The sequence below is a fragment of the Canis lupus genome, chromosome 15, assembly GCF_003254725.2.
Source record: "Canis lupus dingo isolate Sandy chromosome 15, ASM325472v2, whole genome shotgun sequence".
NCBI lineage: Eukaryota > Metazoa > Chordata > Mammalia > Carnivora > Canidae > Canis > Canis lupus.
Genome location: NC_064257.1, coordinates 55,804,215 through 55,820,118, shown reverse-complemented (window position 1 = coordinate 55,820,118; position 15,904 = coordinate 55,804,215). Strand labels below are relative to the sequence as shown.

Here is a 15,904-nt window from a genome sequence, read left to right as displayed (position 1 = left end):
TATTTCACTCAGCATAGCACCTTCCAGTTCCATCCACATCAACGTAAGTATTCATCCCTCTGATGGCTACGTAATATTCCATTGTGTATGTAGATACACCACATCTTCTTTATCCGTTCATCAGCCAATGGACATTTGGGCTCTTTCCATATTTTGGCTATTTTAGTGCTGCTATAAACATTGGGGTGCATGTGCCTCACCGGTCTCTTTAAAAGCCAGTAGCAATCCCCTAGGTAAAAAGCATTTGATCCACTCCTGCTATACTCTTCTGTTTAGCCCAGTCTTGTATATTTTCCTGAGTCATCCTTCACTGCTCCAGACCCCAAATGGTCACTCATTTCAGTGAATCCTTTTTTTAAAGATTTATTTTATTTATTCATTTTAGAGAGGGGGGGGAGAGCACGCATGTGTTGCAAGAGTGAGGGAGAGGGGCAGAGGGAGAGGATCTCAAGTAGAGTCTACACTGAGCACAGAACCAGACAAGGGGTTCCATCTCACGACCCTGAGATCATGAATTGAGCCAAAATCAAGAGTCGGAAGTGTAACCCACTGAGCCACCCAGGTGGCCCTTTCAGTGAATCTTAATACCAGTTTTGATCTGAACAACACAGGCTTAGGATTTAATTAAGTAATCTCTTTTATCATTCTCTAATTGTTGTGTGTATGTTTGTATTGTTTCCCCACCCTATATCATAAGCTTCTGGAGAACAAGAGGCACACTTCTCCCCAGTGGTAGCATAGCTCTTTACTGAAACATTAAGGTGTAAGCTGCTAGAAGGCAGCCTCTGTGACTTATATTTCAGTGCCACCTCCCCATGATGTCTAGCTGAAATGTTTGCACACTATAAAGGCTAATGAATATTTATGGATGGATCAACAGCAAATCTAATTATCTATGATAACCTAGAAGTATGTGACAAACATCTAAACAATATTCTGATGCTATGAATAACCATGGAAAAATACGGAGGATACTAGAATTTGTGGTACTATTTTTTATATTCATTGAACATGAAACCGTCTGGACTATGCTTCACATGCATTGAACGTTAAATCAAACAGATGATATTTAATAATAAATTTTGAACAGATTCATGGGGGTTAGAGAGAAAGATAGTCAGGAATCTGATGGGAAAGAATCCAGTATTGACTTTAGGTGATTTGTGAAGACACGGAAGAGGAGGGAGGGGATAGAAGGGAAGAGGACTTGGCAAAAGTGGTTACCGTGTATGTGTGTGTGTGTGTGTGTGTGTGTGTGTGTGTTTAAGATTTTATTTATTTACTCATGAGGGACAAAGAGAGAGAGGCAGAGACATAGACAGAGGGAGAAGCAGGTTCCCCACGGGGGGCTGGATGTGGGACTCGATCCCCGGACCCTGGGATCATGCCCTGAGTCGAGGGCAGATGCTCAACCACTGATCCACCCAAGTATCCCCAAAATGGCTACTGCAGGAATTTGAGTCTCCAGGGCTCTTCTCCATTTTGTTAGGAAAATTATTAGACAGCCTTTTCTCAGTCTCAAACCTAATACGACAAACTAGGACTCTGACTGAAATGAATTTCTTGGATTAGGATTTAAAGCAAGGGGGCTGAAAGGAATTTAGGGTCTTGTTGATCTATGTGATTTTTGGTTATATTTCCATGCAATTACTTCTTACAGGAGGTTCAGTTCAGCTGCTTGATAAAACTCAGTGAAATGGAACTTAGAGAGGGGATCCCTGGGTGGCTGAGAGGTTTAGTGCCTGCCTTCGGCCTAGGGTGTGATCCTGGGGTCCTGGGATCGAGTCCCACATCAGGCTCCCTGAGTGGAGCTTGCTTCTCTCTCTCTCTCTTTCTCTGTGTCTCTCATGAATAAATAAATAAAATCTTTAAAAAAATGGAACTTTGAGAAAGCCTATTTTAAAAAGCTTTGCTTTAAACTACAATGAAATGCCATTTCATAGCCATTAGGATGGCTGTTTTTTTATTTTTATTCTTTCTTTCTTTCTTTCTTTCTTTCTTTCTTTCTTTCTTTCTTTCTTTCTTTCTTTCTTTCTGATAGTCACACACACACACAGAGAGAGAGAGAGAGAGAGAGGCAGAGACACAGGCAGAGGGAGAAGCAGGCTCCATGCACCGGGAGCCCGACGTGGGATTCGATCCCGGGTCTCCAGGATCGCGCCCTGGGCCAAAGGCAGGCGCTAAACCGCTGCACCACCCAGGGATCCCTGGCTGTTTTTTTTTTTTTTTTTTTAAAAGAACAAATCTCCAAACAACAAAACCCCAGAAAATAAGAAGTATTGATGAGGATGTGAAGAACTAAGGACCCGCAGAGTTGGCATCCTTAGGCACCGTGCTGAGCTGACCTTTCCCGGGCTGCTGTGGAATGCAGCAGGGCAGGCGGGTGGACCACCGTGGAAGGGGCAAGCTAACTGGCATTGGTACTTACAGTTTAGTAAGACTGTGGAGTCCTCTGAAAGCATAGATGGGTATGGATCTGATCTTATTGTTTTGCAGGCACCTGTTAACACAATTATTAAAAAAAAACAACCATAATGAAACAGAGTTTCCATTTTGCAAGATGTGAAAAGCTCTTTGGGTGGGTGGCAGTGATGGTAGCACAGCAATATGAATACATTTAGTGGCTCTGAATGTATCTTTTTTTTTTTTTTAAAGATTTTATTTATTTATTCATGATAGTTACACAGAGAGAGACAGAGAGGCAGAGACACAGGTAGAGGGAGAAGCAGGCTCCATGCAGGGAGCCCGATGTGGGATTCGATCCTGGGTCTCCAGGAACGTGCCCCGGGCCAAAGGCAGGCGCCAAACCGCTGCGCCACCCAGGGATCCCTCTGAATGTATCTTATAATTGGTTAAGATGGTACATTTTTAAAAAAGATTTTATATATTTATTTGAGAGAGAGAGAGCGAGCACAAGCCAGAAGGAGAAGCAGACTCCCCGTGGAGCAGGGAGCCTGGTGCAGGGCTCCATCCCAGAACTCTGGAATCATGACCTGATGTGAAGGCAGCCACTCAACCAACTGAGCCACCCAGGAGCCTGAAGATGGTACGTTTTACATCATAAATATTTTACCACAATAAACATTTGTTTCTATTTAAAAAGGTAAACATAACAAAATAATTTAGTGAAACTAGATATCATGTCTTGCTATTGAAGTCATGTATGATTAGGCAAGTTTGATTTAGAAATTCTGGTTATAAAGATGAACATGTAATACTTAAAATCTATTTATTTTATTTTTTATCAGAAGTGTAGGTTTATTTAATTAAAAAATAATGCAAAAAGATTCATCTCCCAAAGAGAGGAGAGTACTGTGTCCTTTAAAGCAGCAGCAGTCACAAGGCACATATGTATGAAATACCTCAAGCGAAATAGAAACTAAACATAAAAAAAAAGTTATTTAAAAAGATGTTGAAGACCATTTTTTAATATGAACATAGACTATAAAAATGGCATTCTTTTACATTTAAAAAATTATTTCTTTACCTTTACTAAGAGAATAAACAATGGTGTAATATTTTGTAATAGTTAAAATTTAATATTTGAATTTCTGTAAGTAAAACTTTAATGCACAGTAAGGCATTTAGTAATCAAACAGGCCCAGAAGTCGGACTTTTTAACATTTTCTGGTATCATAGAAGGATCACTGTTTAACAGAGTGCTGGCAAAAGTACAAGTATGTGACATCTTTAGGCCCGAGATCAGATTCCATGTTAGCCACAAATCTGCCCAACAAGTCAGCTTTAATTTTATTAATTTGACACCCAAGCCTTGCTCCAAAAAGTGTTTGAGGAAGCTTATAGGAAGTATTAATGGCAAAAGAAAAAAAAAAGAAGTAAAAAGAATCAGGATTAGAAGAGTATAAATTAGATGGGCATGTCAAGACAAGAATGCAGTCTTACGTAGTTAACGAGTCTTACAGGATGAACGGCCTTGGGTTAACTGGAGGTCAAAGGAAATAGGTACCAGGGCACAAGCAATTGCATCAACTGCACCCTTGTAAAGCCTTGCACTTCTGCATGTACTGGCCCCAGGTTGTAGGGAATGGCAGTATGAGGGCTTCGAGCCTGACTTCTTGTTCTGAGTGCAGGTCATAATTGTCCTTTGGGGTGTTCTGAAGTTTATATATATATATATATATTTATATTTTATTTATAATAAATACTAGGATCAATAAGGAAGAAACCAATATGAACACATTCTTTTTTAAAAGATTTATTTATTTATTAGAGACAGAGGGAGAGGGAGAGAGAATCTCCAGCGGACTCCCTGCTGAGTGAGGAGCACAACCCAAGTCTGGTCCATCTCATAACCCTGAGATTGTGACCTGGGCTGAAACAAACAATTGGATACTTAACCAACTGTGACATCCAGGTGCCCTCAAGTATAAGCAAATTCTTAGTTAATTAGAAATTTTGACTAAAAGATTTCCCATTTCCCCAACGTGCAAGAAAATCTAACTTTGTAAAAGTGTTTTTATTAAATTTATTATGCATTTAACGATTTCACAGAACATGCTGTGGTTCTCATCACATAGTAGGGAATGCATCTGTCTCACAGTGAGCTTTAGTATGTATTTACTTGTTTCTAACTGTTTTAATGATTAATGATTAATAGACTGTATTGCGTAGAGGTTGAGCAAAGCTGTATCTCTAATAACCAGGTAGAGTTTTTTTTTTTTTTTTTTTTGTAATTAGGCTATTTTGATCTATTAGTTAAGACAAATTGGCTACTCAAGAAGTATTTTGTGGGGGACACCTGGGTGGCTTAGTCGGTTGAGAGACTGACACGTGATTTTAGTTCAGATCATGATCTGAGTGTTCTAGAATTGAGCCCCAGGATTGAGGATTCTCTCTCTCTCTCTTTCTCTCTCTGCCCTTACCTCTGCATGTGCTTTCTCTCTCTCTAAAATAAATAAGTAAATAAATAAATAAATAAATAAATAAATAAATAAATAAATAAATCTATCTTAAAAAATAAAAGAAGAAATTTGGGGTGCCTGGCTGGCTTAGTCAGTAGAGCACTGAACCCTTGATCTTCCCGTTATGGGTACGAGCCTCACATTAAGTGTAGAGATTACTTAAGAATAAAATCTCCAAAAAATTAGTTCAATTTTTATTATGTAAAAATGCTCAACTACTGTGTTACATAAACCTGAATTTTGATTTTTGAAGTCCTAACTCCTTTTAAACATGTGGACATAAGGTGGTGCTACAGATCAGAAAAATTCTTCAGCCTCCAAAAATCAGAAAACAGAATAAGGAAGCATCCTCTTGAAGTTTTTACATAAGGCCTAATTTTGAAAAGCTCTTCCCTGCTGATTGTTAAACATTCAGAATAAAGTTCTGAAATCATTTTAATTGAAAATTTTATTTTTGAGTATGAAACATACTTTCTTGCAGATTATCTGAGTTTTGAGTACATTTCATCAAATGAAGTAGATTAATTTTTCTTCTGATTTTGCTCTCTATTTTAAGAACAACGTATAGGTATATATCTATGTGCTAGATTTCTTCAATGTAAAACCATTACTAAAGCTGACATAGGTATGAAAATGAAACTAGGAATTCTGAGATAGCAAAATTCAAGCACAGGATATTTAAACCCATCAGTTCAAGTATGATATGATTTAGTCACAGAGCCGGACTAAATAACAGGTGAACATGACCTGGGCCATGATGGATTTTTGGAGTATGCACAAAAATGCCGAACGAATGGGAATCTTGCATGTCAGATGCTATTTGAGGCCGAAATAAAACTTAACCTGCATGGCAGACATGTGAATGGAATTAAGTTTCCCAAACAACATGCTCTGGGGTTTCGAACCACCATGCCTTGCTCTTAGGTGGAGATTGAATTGGCAAACATATGGGAAAAATTTCTTCACAGTCTAGTGTGTGGCAGGAGAACTCATGCTCCAATTTCCTTGGGAATAAGTATCTGCAATTTCTCTAGAATGGCTTCTAGAAGTCCTCAAAACAGTTACCTGGCAGTCTCTAGCTAACAGCTAAGTAATTTCCCCGAGGCAGGGTTAGTGTTAAGCAGTGGTATAGTGCTGGTCTGAGCAGAAGTAGGAAGAGACAGGCCCAAACAATGTGAGTTAATTTTAATATTGGGAATTAGATTTTTTTCTTACAGCTTCTGAAGATTATGGTACTTCCTGAAGCCATCAGGAGGAAGCTTTCTTATTAAATTCCACCGAAGCGACCTGAAATAAATGTAAATGGTGGTTCTTCAAGGGTTTTTTTCTTCACTTTTAAACTACAACAGTATAAATAGTCATAAACTTTATTTACTTTAGCACCAGCTTTCAGGAAATGTTTTATTTCATAATGTTACTCTCATATCCATAGTACCATTTGAACTAGGTCTGTCAGTTTTGTATTATTAAAGAAATTTATCTTTTCTTAAATTTAGATTGCAACATTGTGATTCTGATGAAACACAAAAGTAATGAAACTGGGAAAATACTTGTCAGTTACATTTTCCTTTTCTCTTTTTATTTAACAGACACTAGAAAATATCTCAGTTTTGAAGTGAAAATAAAAAGTGTTTTCTGTTTAAAGCACATTCAAGAACCTAAATAATTTTATATTTTTCAGTATTTCATTGCTCACATCCCACTACCTTTACTTCCTCTTAAAATTAATTATGAAGGAAACTGTTAATTGGTAAGTACAATTGAACTGTCATTATTCAATAAATGATTTCATTTCAATTTCTAGTAAATTGCATAGAAGGATTTTCCCTTGAGTCACAATTTGATACGCAGCTTGACACAAACCAGGTCCACATAATTGTGGTTATACTGGAAAGGATCTAAACATTTGATATATATAGATTTTTTTAAGAAAAGCAATGCAAGGTAATAGGAACAAAATTAAAGAACCAAAAACCAAACCAAACAGAACAACATCCAAACCATTGCAGCTGGAGTCCCTTGCACGAACCACATACATCATCTTTCTAATCTTTCCTTGTTGGTCTCTTTAACTGTGAAAGCATCAATTTGTACTAGATGACCTGTAATAATACGATGCACTTGGCACTAACTTTATATAATATGATGGAGAAGATGCTCCTTGTTAAGTAAGCAATAGACTACATTGTCTGGAGGTTGTCTGCTGTGGAATAAACACTTGGAAATACTTAATGGGCAAAGAGGACTCAGTTACCACAACTTCTTAAGGCAAAATGGTTTCTCAGACTCCTCAGCACACAGTTTTGGAATCTAATTTGAAAAATGCTATTCTAGAGTCTGGGAGACCATGTATTCTCCATAAGGATGCTGTTCCTCCAAGGTGTGAAAACTGGTTCTCAAGGAGGGGGGAAAAAATCTTACTTTTTTAAGTGGATGAAGAACAGGTATACATAAACAGATATACAGTATGTTTGTAATATTAAAATTTCACAGGAGGGGACAAATAGAAAAAAATGTCTAAAAGGGCTGGGGGGGGGTAATAATGAAAAGAAAAAAAGCTTAAGAAACACTGTCCTTAAACACTATACATAACAGTCACTTAGTGGTTTTTTAATGAATGAATGCCAAAGGTTGATTAACTACTAACTCTCTCATGAAATCATTCTAGGCTGAAGGACTATCACTAAATGGATCTTTCATTCCTTATGTTAGCTAATTGAGAATTCCTGCTTTCCTCATTATTCTCACGTGGCTTGGCTCTTCAGTTTTGCTTTACATCTTGTTTACATGTTTGTGTTGTATAAAAATAAACTGTCGAATATTTGAATTTGACTTAAAAATTTGATGAAAGCTTAGTGTGTTTTTAAAAATGTGTTCATTCATGCATTCATTCATTTTCTCAACATATGTTGAATGCCTTCCATTTGCACTTTGTAAAAAAGGATATCATTGCTCTTAAGAAGCTTATACTCCATTTGGGTGACAAATAACATATTTTATCTATAAATAGAGAGTTTTCTTTGGACGATAACTTCAGTTTTATAGCCCAGGGCTAAAAAGGCCAGCATCTTGTTTTATTTTTATTTATTTTCTTGTAAATTCAATTCAAAAACAGTGTTTAGAGTTTACTATACTCTTATGGGAATTTTGGAGATTATATAGAAAAACCAAGTTTTAAGCCTCCGTTGAGCTTATGGCATTTCCCTTTTTCTCGTAGAGAAGATCAGGACCACAGTCACTATAGTAGAAGGAGAAATGTTTGATGTGCTTCAAAGAGACACAAGTGAGGATCTATGAGAGAATCCAAGAGCAAGAGGCTAATTGCACCGGAGTGGGAAGGTTACTCTGGAGGGAAGGAAAGCTTATTTAAGGACTCCTAAATAATGTTTCTTAGAAAGTTGTTTTTTTTATTAATGGTGCCTAGGATTTAAAGGCTACTTCTTTCTAAATGAAGTAAAATATTTTTACAAATCGCATTCTCAATATTTTTGTGATATCCTGTTGAAACAAAAAAAAGTAAGTGTTGTTATCCTCACTGAGTAGGACAAGCCAAAAACCTTTTTACTATGATAAATTCTTGTGTTTTAAAATATAATATTCTGACTCTTTACAAAGTGAAGTGTGTGTGTGTGTGTGAGAGAGAAACTATCTTAATTATTATTGTCAAAGCTAGCTGTAGTTTTGATAAAGAAAGTTCTGATAATTAGGTTATGTAGTTTAGTGATTAAATTCTAGGATCTTATAGGCAGCCCTCACACAGTCAAAACTAATGTTTAGGAAGCCAGAACGATGCATAAATAATCATATTGTCTGTTTCTCTTGTTCAATTGCATTTATGAGAAATGTCTTAAAAATCCCAACTTCAATAAATATTACTTGGATTATTGGTTTCTTTGATACTTATATATGATCTATTCCATTTCCAGTATTTCTCTATGAGAGTTCCAATTCAAAATATGGCAGGAACTCAGTGATAAAATTTGATATTTACTCTTTTAATATATTTGCTGTTAAGCCTACGGTTCCTTTTTTCTATGGAATTGAATGAAGATAAGGGCAAGGTGTGTTGGTGAGTCGGAATTCTGCAGAGAAAAATAGAAATGGACAACTTGAATCAAGCTGCTCAACCCAAAGCACAAGAAGCTGCTATTTTTTAACAAAAAATAAGGTGTTATAAACATAAACTCCTGAGCTTCATTACTACGTCTTCAAATGCCTGTTGAGAATTTCTGTTGAGTGACCTGTTAATCTCAAATTGAAAAAGCCATCTAAAATTGCAGTCCTAATCTTACCCACTTACTGTCACCAAGTCTCCCCATTCTCCCATCACTGTATTACTCAGGATGGAAACCCTGAAGTCATCTTGGATCCTTCCTCTCCCTTGCTTTCCTGTAGCCTGTCTTCATGAGGAGTTGTTCCATCCCGTTTTTTCCTCTATACCACGGGCTGAAAACCGGTGGCCCAAAGGACTGTACACACCTCTTTTTGAGTGGCTGTATGAATGTATGTATAAATGTATTGAGCCAGAACAGTTTTTTATTTTAATTTGAAACAGAATGCTTTCAGGCATTCTTTAGGGGCATGTGCTCTTTGGTTAGTCATTGTCTATCTTCTTGCAAACTTCCAGTTCTCTCCCCCTCTTCCTTTCTTATGCAAAGGTTAGTTACGTTGTGGGAGAATGGATTCAATTCTTACTTGTAAGAAAGTGAAAAATGAGACTGGCAGCATCAGGGTATTCTTTGATTTTCTGGTAATTTGATAAAAGTGATGGGGGTGATAACTGTTTCTCTTTGCAAATAGAATGAAATCATCTCAGTTTTTATACAGATCAGGTCCAGTCAGGATTTAAATCATGGAAACTCTCCACAGAATCTCAGATTATTATTTTATTCTAATAAAATATTATTATTGTTTTCTGTTGACTAATTACTATGACAAAGAGCTACGGTGACCTGAGGATAGGATAGAATGCTAGCCTTAGTTCAGGTGGGATTGTCACCTTCTTTGGAAAACAAGCCTTTGTGTGTGGTTTAACCTACTTGATGTTCTTAGCTCATTACCAATTTGGATAAACTCTTCAGGTCACTATCAATTGATTCTGTTAATTTGATGGTACTATTGTCTACAGGAACTCTGAGCTCTAGCCCTCTCCAACTCATATTTCAAGGAATTGAGTTGCTGTGTTATGTGGTTTGGGTTGGCAAAAGCAGGACTTGCCCATATTTGTAAACTTAAGAATTACTCCTATTTTGTCTTCATATACTCAAAAGTCAGCCATAAGGCACTTAAACATCTGGATGAAACAAAACACTCAGCAAAAACATTGGATTAAAGTATCTATCCTCCACTGATTTCTTTTGAAAAGTTTCAGCCATATGTGTGTGACTGTGTTGCTAAAGTTTGTTGAATTCAAATTAGTACTAGATCAACAAATCACTTACTATGAGGATAATTTTCTTTTATATATATAAGTTTGAGTTATTTGGAAAAAAAATCAATATATCTGAGTCAATGTGATTCAGAAGAGTTAGATTTTAAATGTGAAGTTCTGGGAATATTTTATCCAGTTTATTTCACTTGTTTTTTTTTTTTTTTTATAGATAAGAGTCTTTCCAACAAAGTCTAATAGAGCTCTTTCAATAAATGTCAATTCTTATACTAAGAAAACTCTATATAATAGTTTAACTGGCAGCCTTTTTCTTTAGTAGCACATAAATGATGACATCTTTTGTTTAGATAAAATACGGCGATACTAAATACGTCATAGGATTATTATGAGGGTCTAAATACATTAATGTATCTAAATACTCCATAGGATTATTATCAGAGACTAAATAGATTAAAATATTGAATAATTTAGAGTGGGGCCTAGCATTTAATAAATGTAAAATAAATAGCAGCAATCATTATAATTGACCGAGAACAATGACATCATCTTTGAATAAAAATGCATTAATAATGACAAGGCCTTAATTATAATTTTACAGGCGCTATTCTGGCCGTCAGGATGAAGCCATTCTTTTCTACTTACATTAGAGTCACATTTGAAGAAACTGATGGAACAGCTCGTAAATTGGTCTCATCACAGTCAACCTCTAAACCTCGGCAAACACATTGCATGGGCACAGAACCGACCACTGAATAAGGAGGAAGTCATAAGGAATGGGGATAGTGAAGGACCAGGAAGAGGAGGGTAATGAAAAGAAAGAAATGAAAAGCTATGAGAAAATTATTTAGTACAAAAGTATGTTGTACCTAATCAATATGGACAATGCTCTAAATTAAGTTCACAAAGTTCGCTTTTAATGTTAATGATGTTAAAACATTAAGAACACACAATTTACCAGCCCATGCATTTTTGTAAATAGCAGACTGTTCTCCATTTGTTGCAAAATGAATGTAGGCATCTGCTTTTACTCACTCGAGGAGAGTGGTTATGTCCAGGGGTGACATGATAGTGTGTGATGGGCTTTAATGTCCATATTAAAGCTGCTACTTAACAATAAAGTATTTATTAATGGCATAGTCAAATCCTTAATGAGAGGCTAAGTCATTTTTAACTAGGGAGAAAGAAGAACTAGGTGTGGACTATAGTGTTGGTAGAATTTTTTTTTTCTGGAAAATTCAGGAGTTTGTTAAAGGATTTCTTTTAAAATGATCTTTTGCTTATGTAGGGATGTAAGGATGCCTAAAATGTCATTTATGGGACTGAACTTTTTTTATGCATAGCCAGCCATTCTATTTTCACTGCTAGTTTTGGAAAGAGGGAGAATTGGATGTGTGCCTTTGGCCATCTTGTGGCGCTGTAGTGATAGTCTTACAGATGTGATCCCATTGTTCTAAGGTCTCTTAGAGACTGGTAATGATGTGTTCCTATATAGCTCAGTAATAGAATAGGATTGTTATTCAGTGTAATAAAGTCTGATTCCTGGCTTCCTGGGAAATGGTTGATTCACGAGAGCCATGAGGAGTGCTTCCTATCTACATTTATTTTGAAACCCTAACCTGTATAGCCGAGGTTACAGACTCATATGTCTATGGGGGACTGACACAAAATAGGTGTAGGCCTTGTCCCTATGTCCCAGTGGAAGAGCTTCTCCTAACTGTTGCCACATTAGGATAGGAACATGTGTAACCAAGTCAACCAACTTTCTCAAAGAAGCCAGAAATACAATGTTGTATATATACTTATCTATTAAAAATGATAATAGAGAACTCAAAATATTTTAAAATATCACAGAACAAACAAAACTTTCTATGAGAATTTTTTGTTTGTAGGTTTCTAGTTTTTGATCTTTACAGTAAAGCTTTCAGAGAGCAGAAAATTCTCTTAACGGCAAAGTAGAGATTTCTATGACAAAGCTGGTGGATGACTACTAACCAGCACGAATGGCTACAGACTTTGACCTAGTAAATATCCTTTTGCTCAGCTATGAGGGGACAGGTGTTCCTCCTCTCCTCCCAAATAACTCTACAGACTATTTTACGGGGTTACAAGAGATCAAAATCATAACTTAGGTTTTGTGTTTTTAGTAAACAGAGCCTCCGCCAAGAACTTTTAAACAGTTTTATGATTGTAAGTAACCATTTTGGCTATGGCTATCTGAAAACTGATTCTGTCTCCAAGTTAAAGCCACGTCTAACATGAGTGTTGTGGGGAAGGAAGGGTGTGGGTTGGGAGAGAGGATGAAGGTTTTGAGTGTGAGACTAGGAGGGGTAAAAATGGAGGGAGTGAAATTAGCATTACTTCCAACATCTTTTTTCTTTTTATATTGATGGAGCTAAGATAATTCATATATGTTTATTACAGGGTCACCTGTCATGGGGAAAAATGAAAAAATAACACCTAAATATCCAAGATCAGAAGAATGATTAAGCAAATTATGACACTTAAACATATATAGTATATTCAAAAAGAGCTTTTAACGGCATGGATACCTGATTATGCTAAAATGCTAAGTGAAAACATGATAAAAATGGTGTGTACAGGAAATTTCAAAAATGTTAAAAAAGACAAACGTACCAGCAAGTTAATGCTGGTAGCCTCTGAGTGGTGAAATTATGGTTGAGTAAACAATTCTTTCTAAATTTCTGTACTTTACATATCCCTCAAATTTAAACTCTAAAAATATATTGGTTAATGATTGATTTATTTTCCATGATATTGTTCTTGAGAGGTGACTTTATAAATGTGAATTTCTCACATTCTTTCACCCAACCAAGAATTATTATACACCATTCTCGGTTTAATTTCCAATAAATTCTTATACTAATTTGATTTCAATAAAGTGGTGCAATAGGAACTTTAAGTTTCACCCCCAAATTTTACACTATATTTTCCATTCTGTTTTATACTGCTTTTATGCTTGAAAAAGACAAATAATTATTGATTACCACTGCTTCCTGCACTCTTTAAAGAACTCTAATTTAAAATTATATATTTGTTCTTTAATAAAAACCGTTAATTTTTTTGATATATCATTTACTGTATAAATGATATAGAAGTTAGCCATGTAAACTTCCTATGAAGTTACACTTAGGACACATTTCTCCCAAAATTCAGGATTAGGCAAAAAGTTATTTCTTTCGCTGACTTGATCTGTTTTTTTCCCCCCATTTGTTTGTTTTTGCTCTACAAGCCAGGCTATAAAAGTTTTGCTACCCATTATTTTCCTTCTTTAGCCTGATTACTACAAAATTCAGAACTAAGCTTTGGACAGTTATTGAACTTCTCAGTGAGGATTTCCTTATATAAATTTTCTTCCCATTCTCTTTCCCATTCACTGTTGAATTTTTGTCTTATATATTATATTAATGGCTTAAATCTGTTGGTAGTCATATTTCTATTATAAACTGCTGAAAACCCACTTGGGAATAAAGAGATATAAAAATATTCAATTAAAATTTAAGACATGAAAAGACTAATCAAACAACAACAAAAATCTATGTTTTGCAGTAACATGACATAATCCATTAATTTTTTTGTATGATATTAGCAGTTGAATTATGTCTGTTACCTTTTTTCTTTCCCAAAAGGTTTCAGCCTTTCAATGCTCAGTAATTTGGTCTCTGTGAGAAAATGTGAGGCTGAGACAGATTGCTGAGTAGCTTGTGGGTTTACAGAATGGATGCATGCTTCCTTAAATTGGGGCCTGTTAGTATTTTTTTTATTAATCGCATTTGAATACTGAAGATAAAAAAATTAAACATTTTTTAAAAAAAGCTATACTTTACTATTTGTGATAGAACATAAAGGAAAAATTATAGTAAAGGATTCCCCCACACACACACACTCGCCCACTATTTAACCAAGGTTTTGTAAAGCTAGGATCAAAATGATAACTCTAAAGCACAAATTTACATTTGCATAATTTATTACAATAAACAAAATTTATTTAAAAGGAGCTATTTACAAGATCTTCCTGTTCTAAAATATCACAGCCTGTCCTGAGGTTATACCCTCCCACAGCCCCTTCAGTGTTTTTAGAAATTCTCAGTATGTGACTAAGCATAGCAGGTTATAATTAATGAGGCTTTTTTGTAGTTCTAAAGTAGTTTAGACCTCAGAAGATTTTTCACTTGCAAACACTGAAATGCAAACAGCTTCTCTGCTCTTCTGTTTCTACAGTTTCCTTGGTATCAGAGGCTATAATGACTGTGAAAAAAAAACCCACCATAAAATAGCAACCCTGAGGGACATTAATTGTGTTCACAACAATACCTGGCATGATATATATTGCTTTCAAACTTAAGATCTCTGAGTCACTTTTAAATAAAATTCTCAAATTAAGGCTGCATGTCTAATAGAGTTTGTTTTAGAAAACTATAATTGACCTTTTTAATAAAAATATGTTGGATGTAACTTTTAAAAACATGATATTTTCTTTGAACTCATGGGAAAGGAGACTCAATGCCACTGATTACTTACAGCATTCAGATGTTTGTGCCTCAAAGGGATATGAGGAAGTCATTCTGTAGTAATTGGCAACATACTTGTCAAATTGCAAAGGCCATCCGTTGTTGTCTCCTAAAATAAGTCAGAGAGCAGAAAAGTTCAAGAAAACTGAAATATTCTGGTGTGTTGGGAAAAATAACTCTTTTCTTTAAAGTGAATAAGACAGTCTCAATCTTAGTGAGATAAATATCATCTGGGAGTTTGTTGACAAATGTGAATTTCTGGGTCCCCCCCCCCCCCCACCTAGAAGCCCTGATTACATAGGTCTGAGATGGGTCTCCAAGTCTCCACTGTGGGCACTATAGGTGATTCTTCAGCAAGTAGTGTTTGTTTGTTCATTTATTCATGAAAGACACACAGAAAGAGGCAGAGACACATTCCCCACAGGGAGCCCGATGAGGGACTCCGGGATCATGACTTGAGCCAAAGGCAGAGGCTCAACCACTGAGCCACCCACATGTCCCAGCAAGTAGAGTTTGAATCACATTTTCAGAGACAGTACTTTCTTAAGTATTGGAATATAGCACACTGTTCATAGTATATTAATTATATTATGGTTAATCTTCTATCATTTAAACTGATGTTGGAGGTGTGTTAACATGGATAGACAGTCATGATTGTTAAAGAAAAGAAGAAGAAAAATAACATGACCAGCATGATTGCATTCCATTTTTTTAAGGGCATCATGGTGTCATGGATGTTTTTAAGGGGAATTATCTTCTGATCGCTTACATATTTTATCATCTATATTTCCTGATTTTGATATTAAAAGCCTGTATCATTGAAAAAAACCCCACAATAGTAAAAGTCTTTCATTAGGGAGAAAAAATGAAAATAAGTCTTCTTCACAAAATTCCTTATGACCTTTTAGTTATTTTTAAACATAAGAGACAATGAAGCCAATCAGGTGATAGAATGGACAATGAATGGGAATGTAGGCACAACTTCTTTGGAGATCTTTGCAGATGGTACAAACTTTCATCCTACTGGGAAAGTATGGATGTGATCCTTTCCAGAGGTTCTAAAT

At 35.8% G+C, this 15,904-nt stretch overlaps 1 protein-coding gene across 5 annotated transcripts in view; it reads right to left on the bottom strand.

Moving 5' to 3' along the window:
- RXFP1 (relaxin family peptide receptor 1) overlaps nt 1–15,904 on the bottom strand; it is a 96,432-nt gene that overhangs the window by 28,579 nt on the left and 51,949 nt on the right. For 4 of the 5 annotated variants that reach the window (XM_025439126.3, XM_025439123.3, XM_025439125.3 and 1 more), the window contains 4 exons: nt 14,851–14,949; nt 10,954–11,059; nt 6,138–6,209; nt 2,429–2,500 (listed from right to left, as the gene is read on the bottom strand). In XM_025439126.3, the coding sequence (XP_025294911.1) occupies nt 2,429–2,500; nt 6,138–6,209; nt 10,954–11,059; nt 14,851–14,949 (349 nt within the window). Of the gene's footprint in view, nt 1–2,428; nt 2,501–6,137; nt 6,210–10,953; nt 11,060–14,850; nt 14,950–15,904 lie in introns of those variants that run through there. The other variant, XM_035699332.2, reaches the window with a different exon arrangement.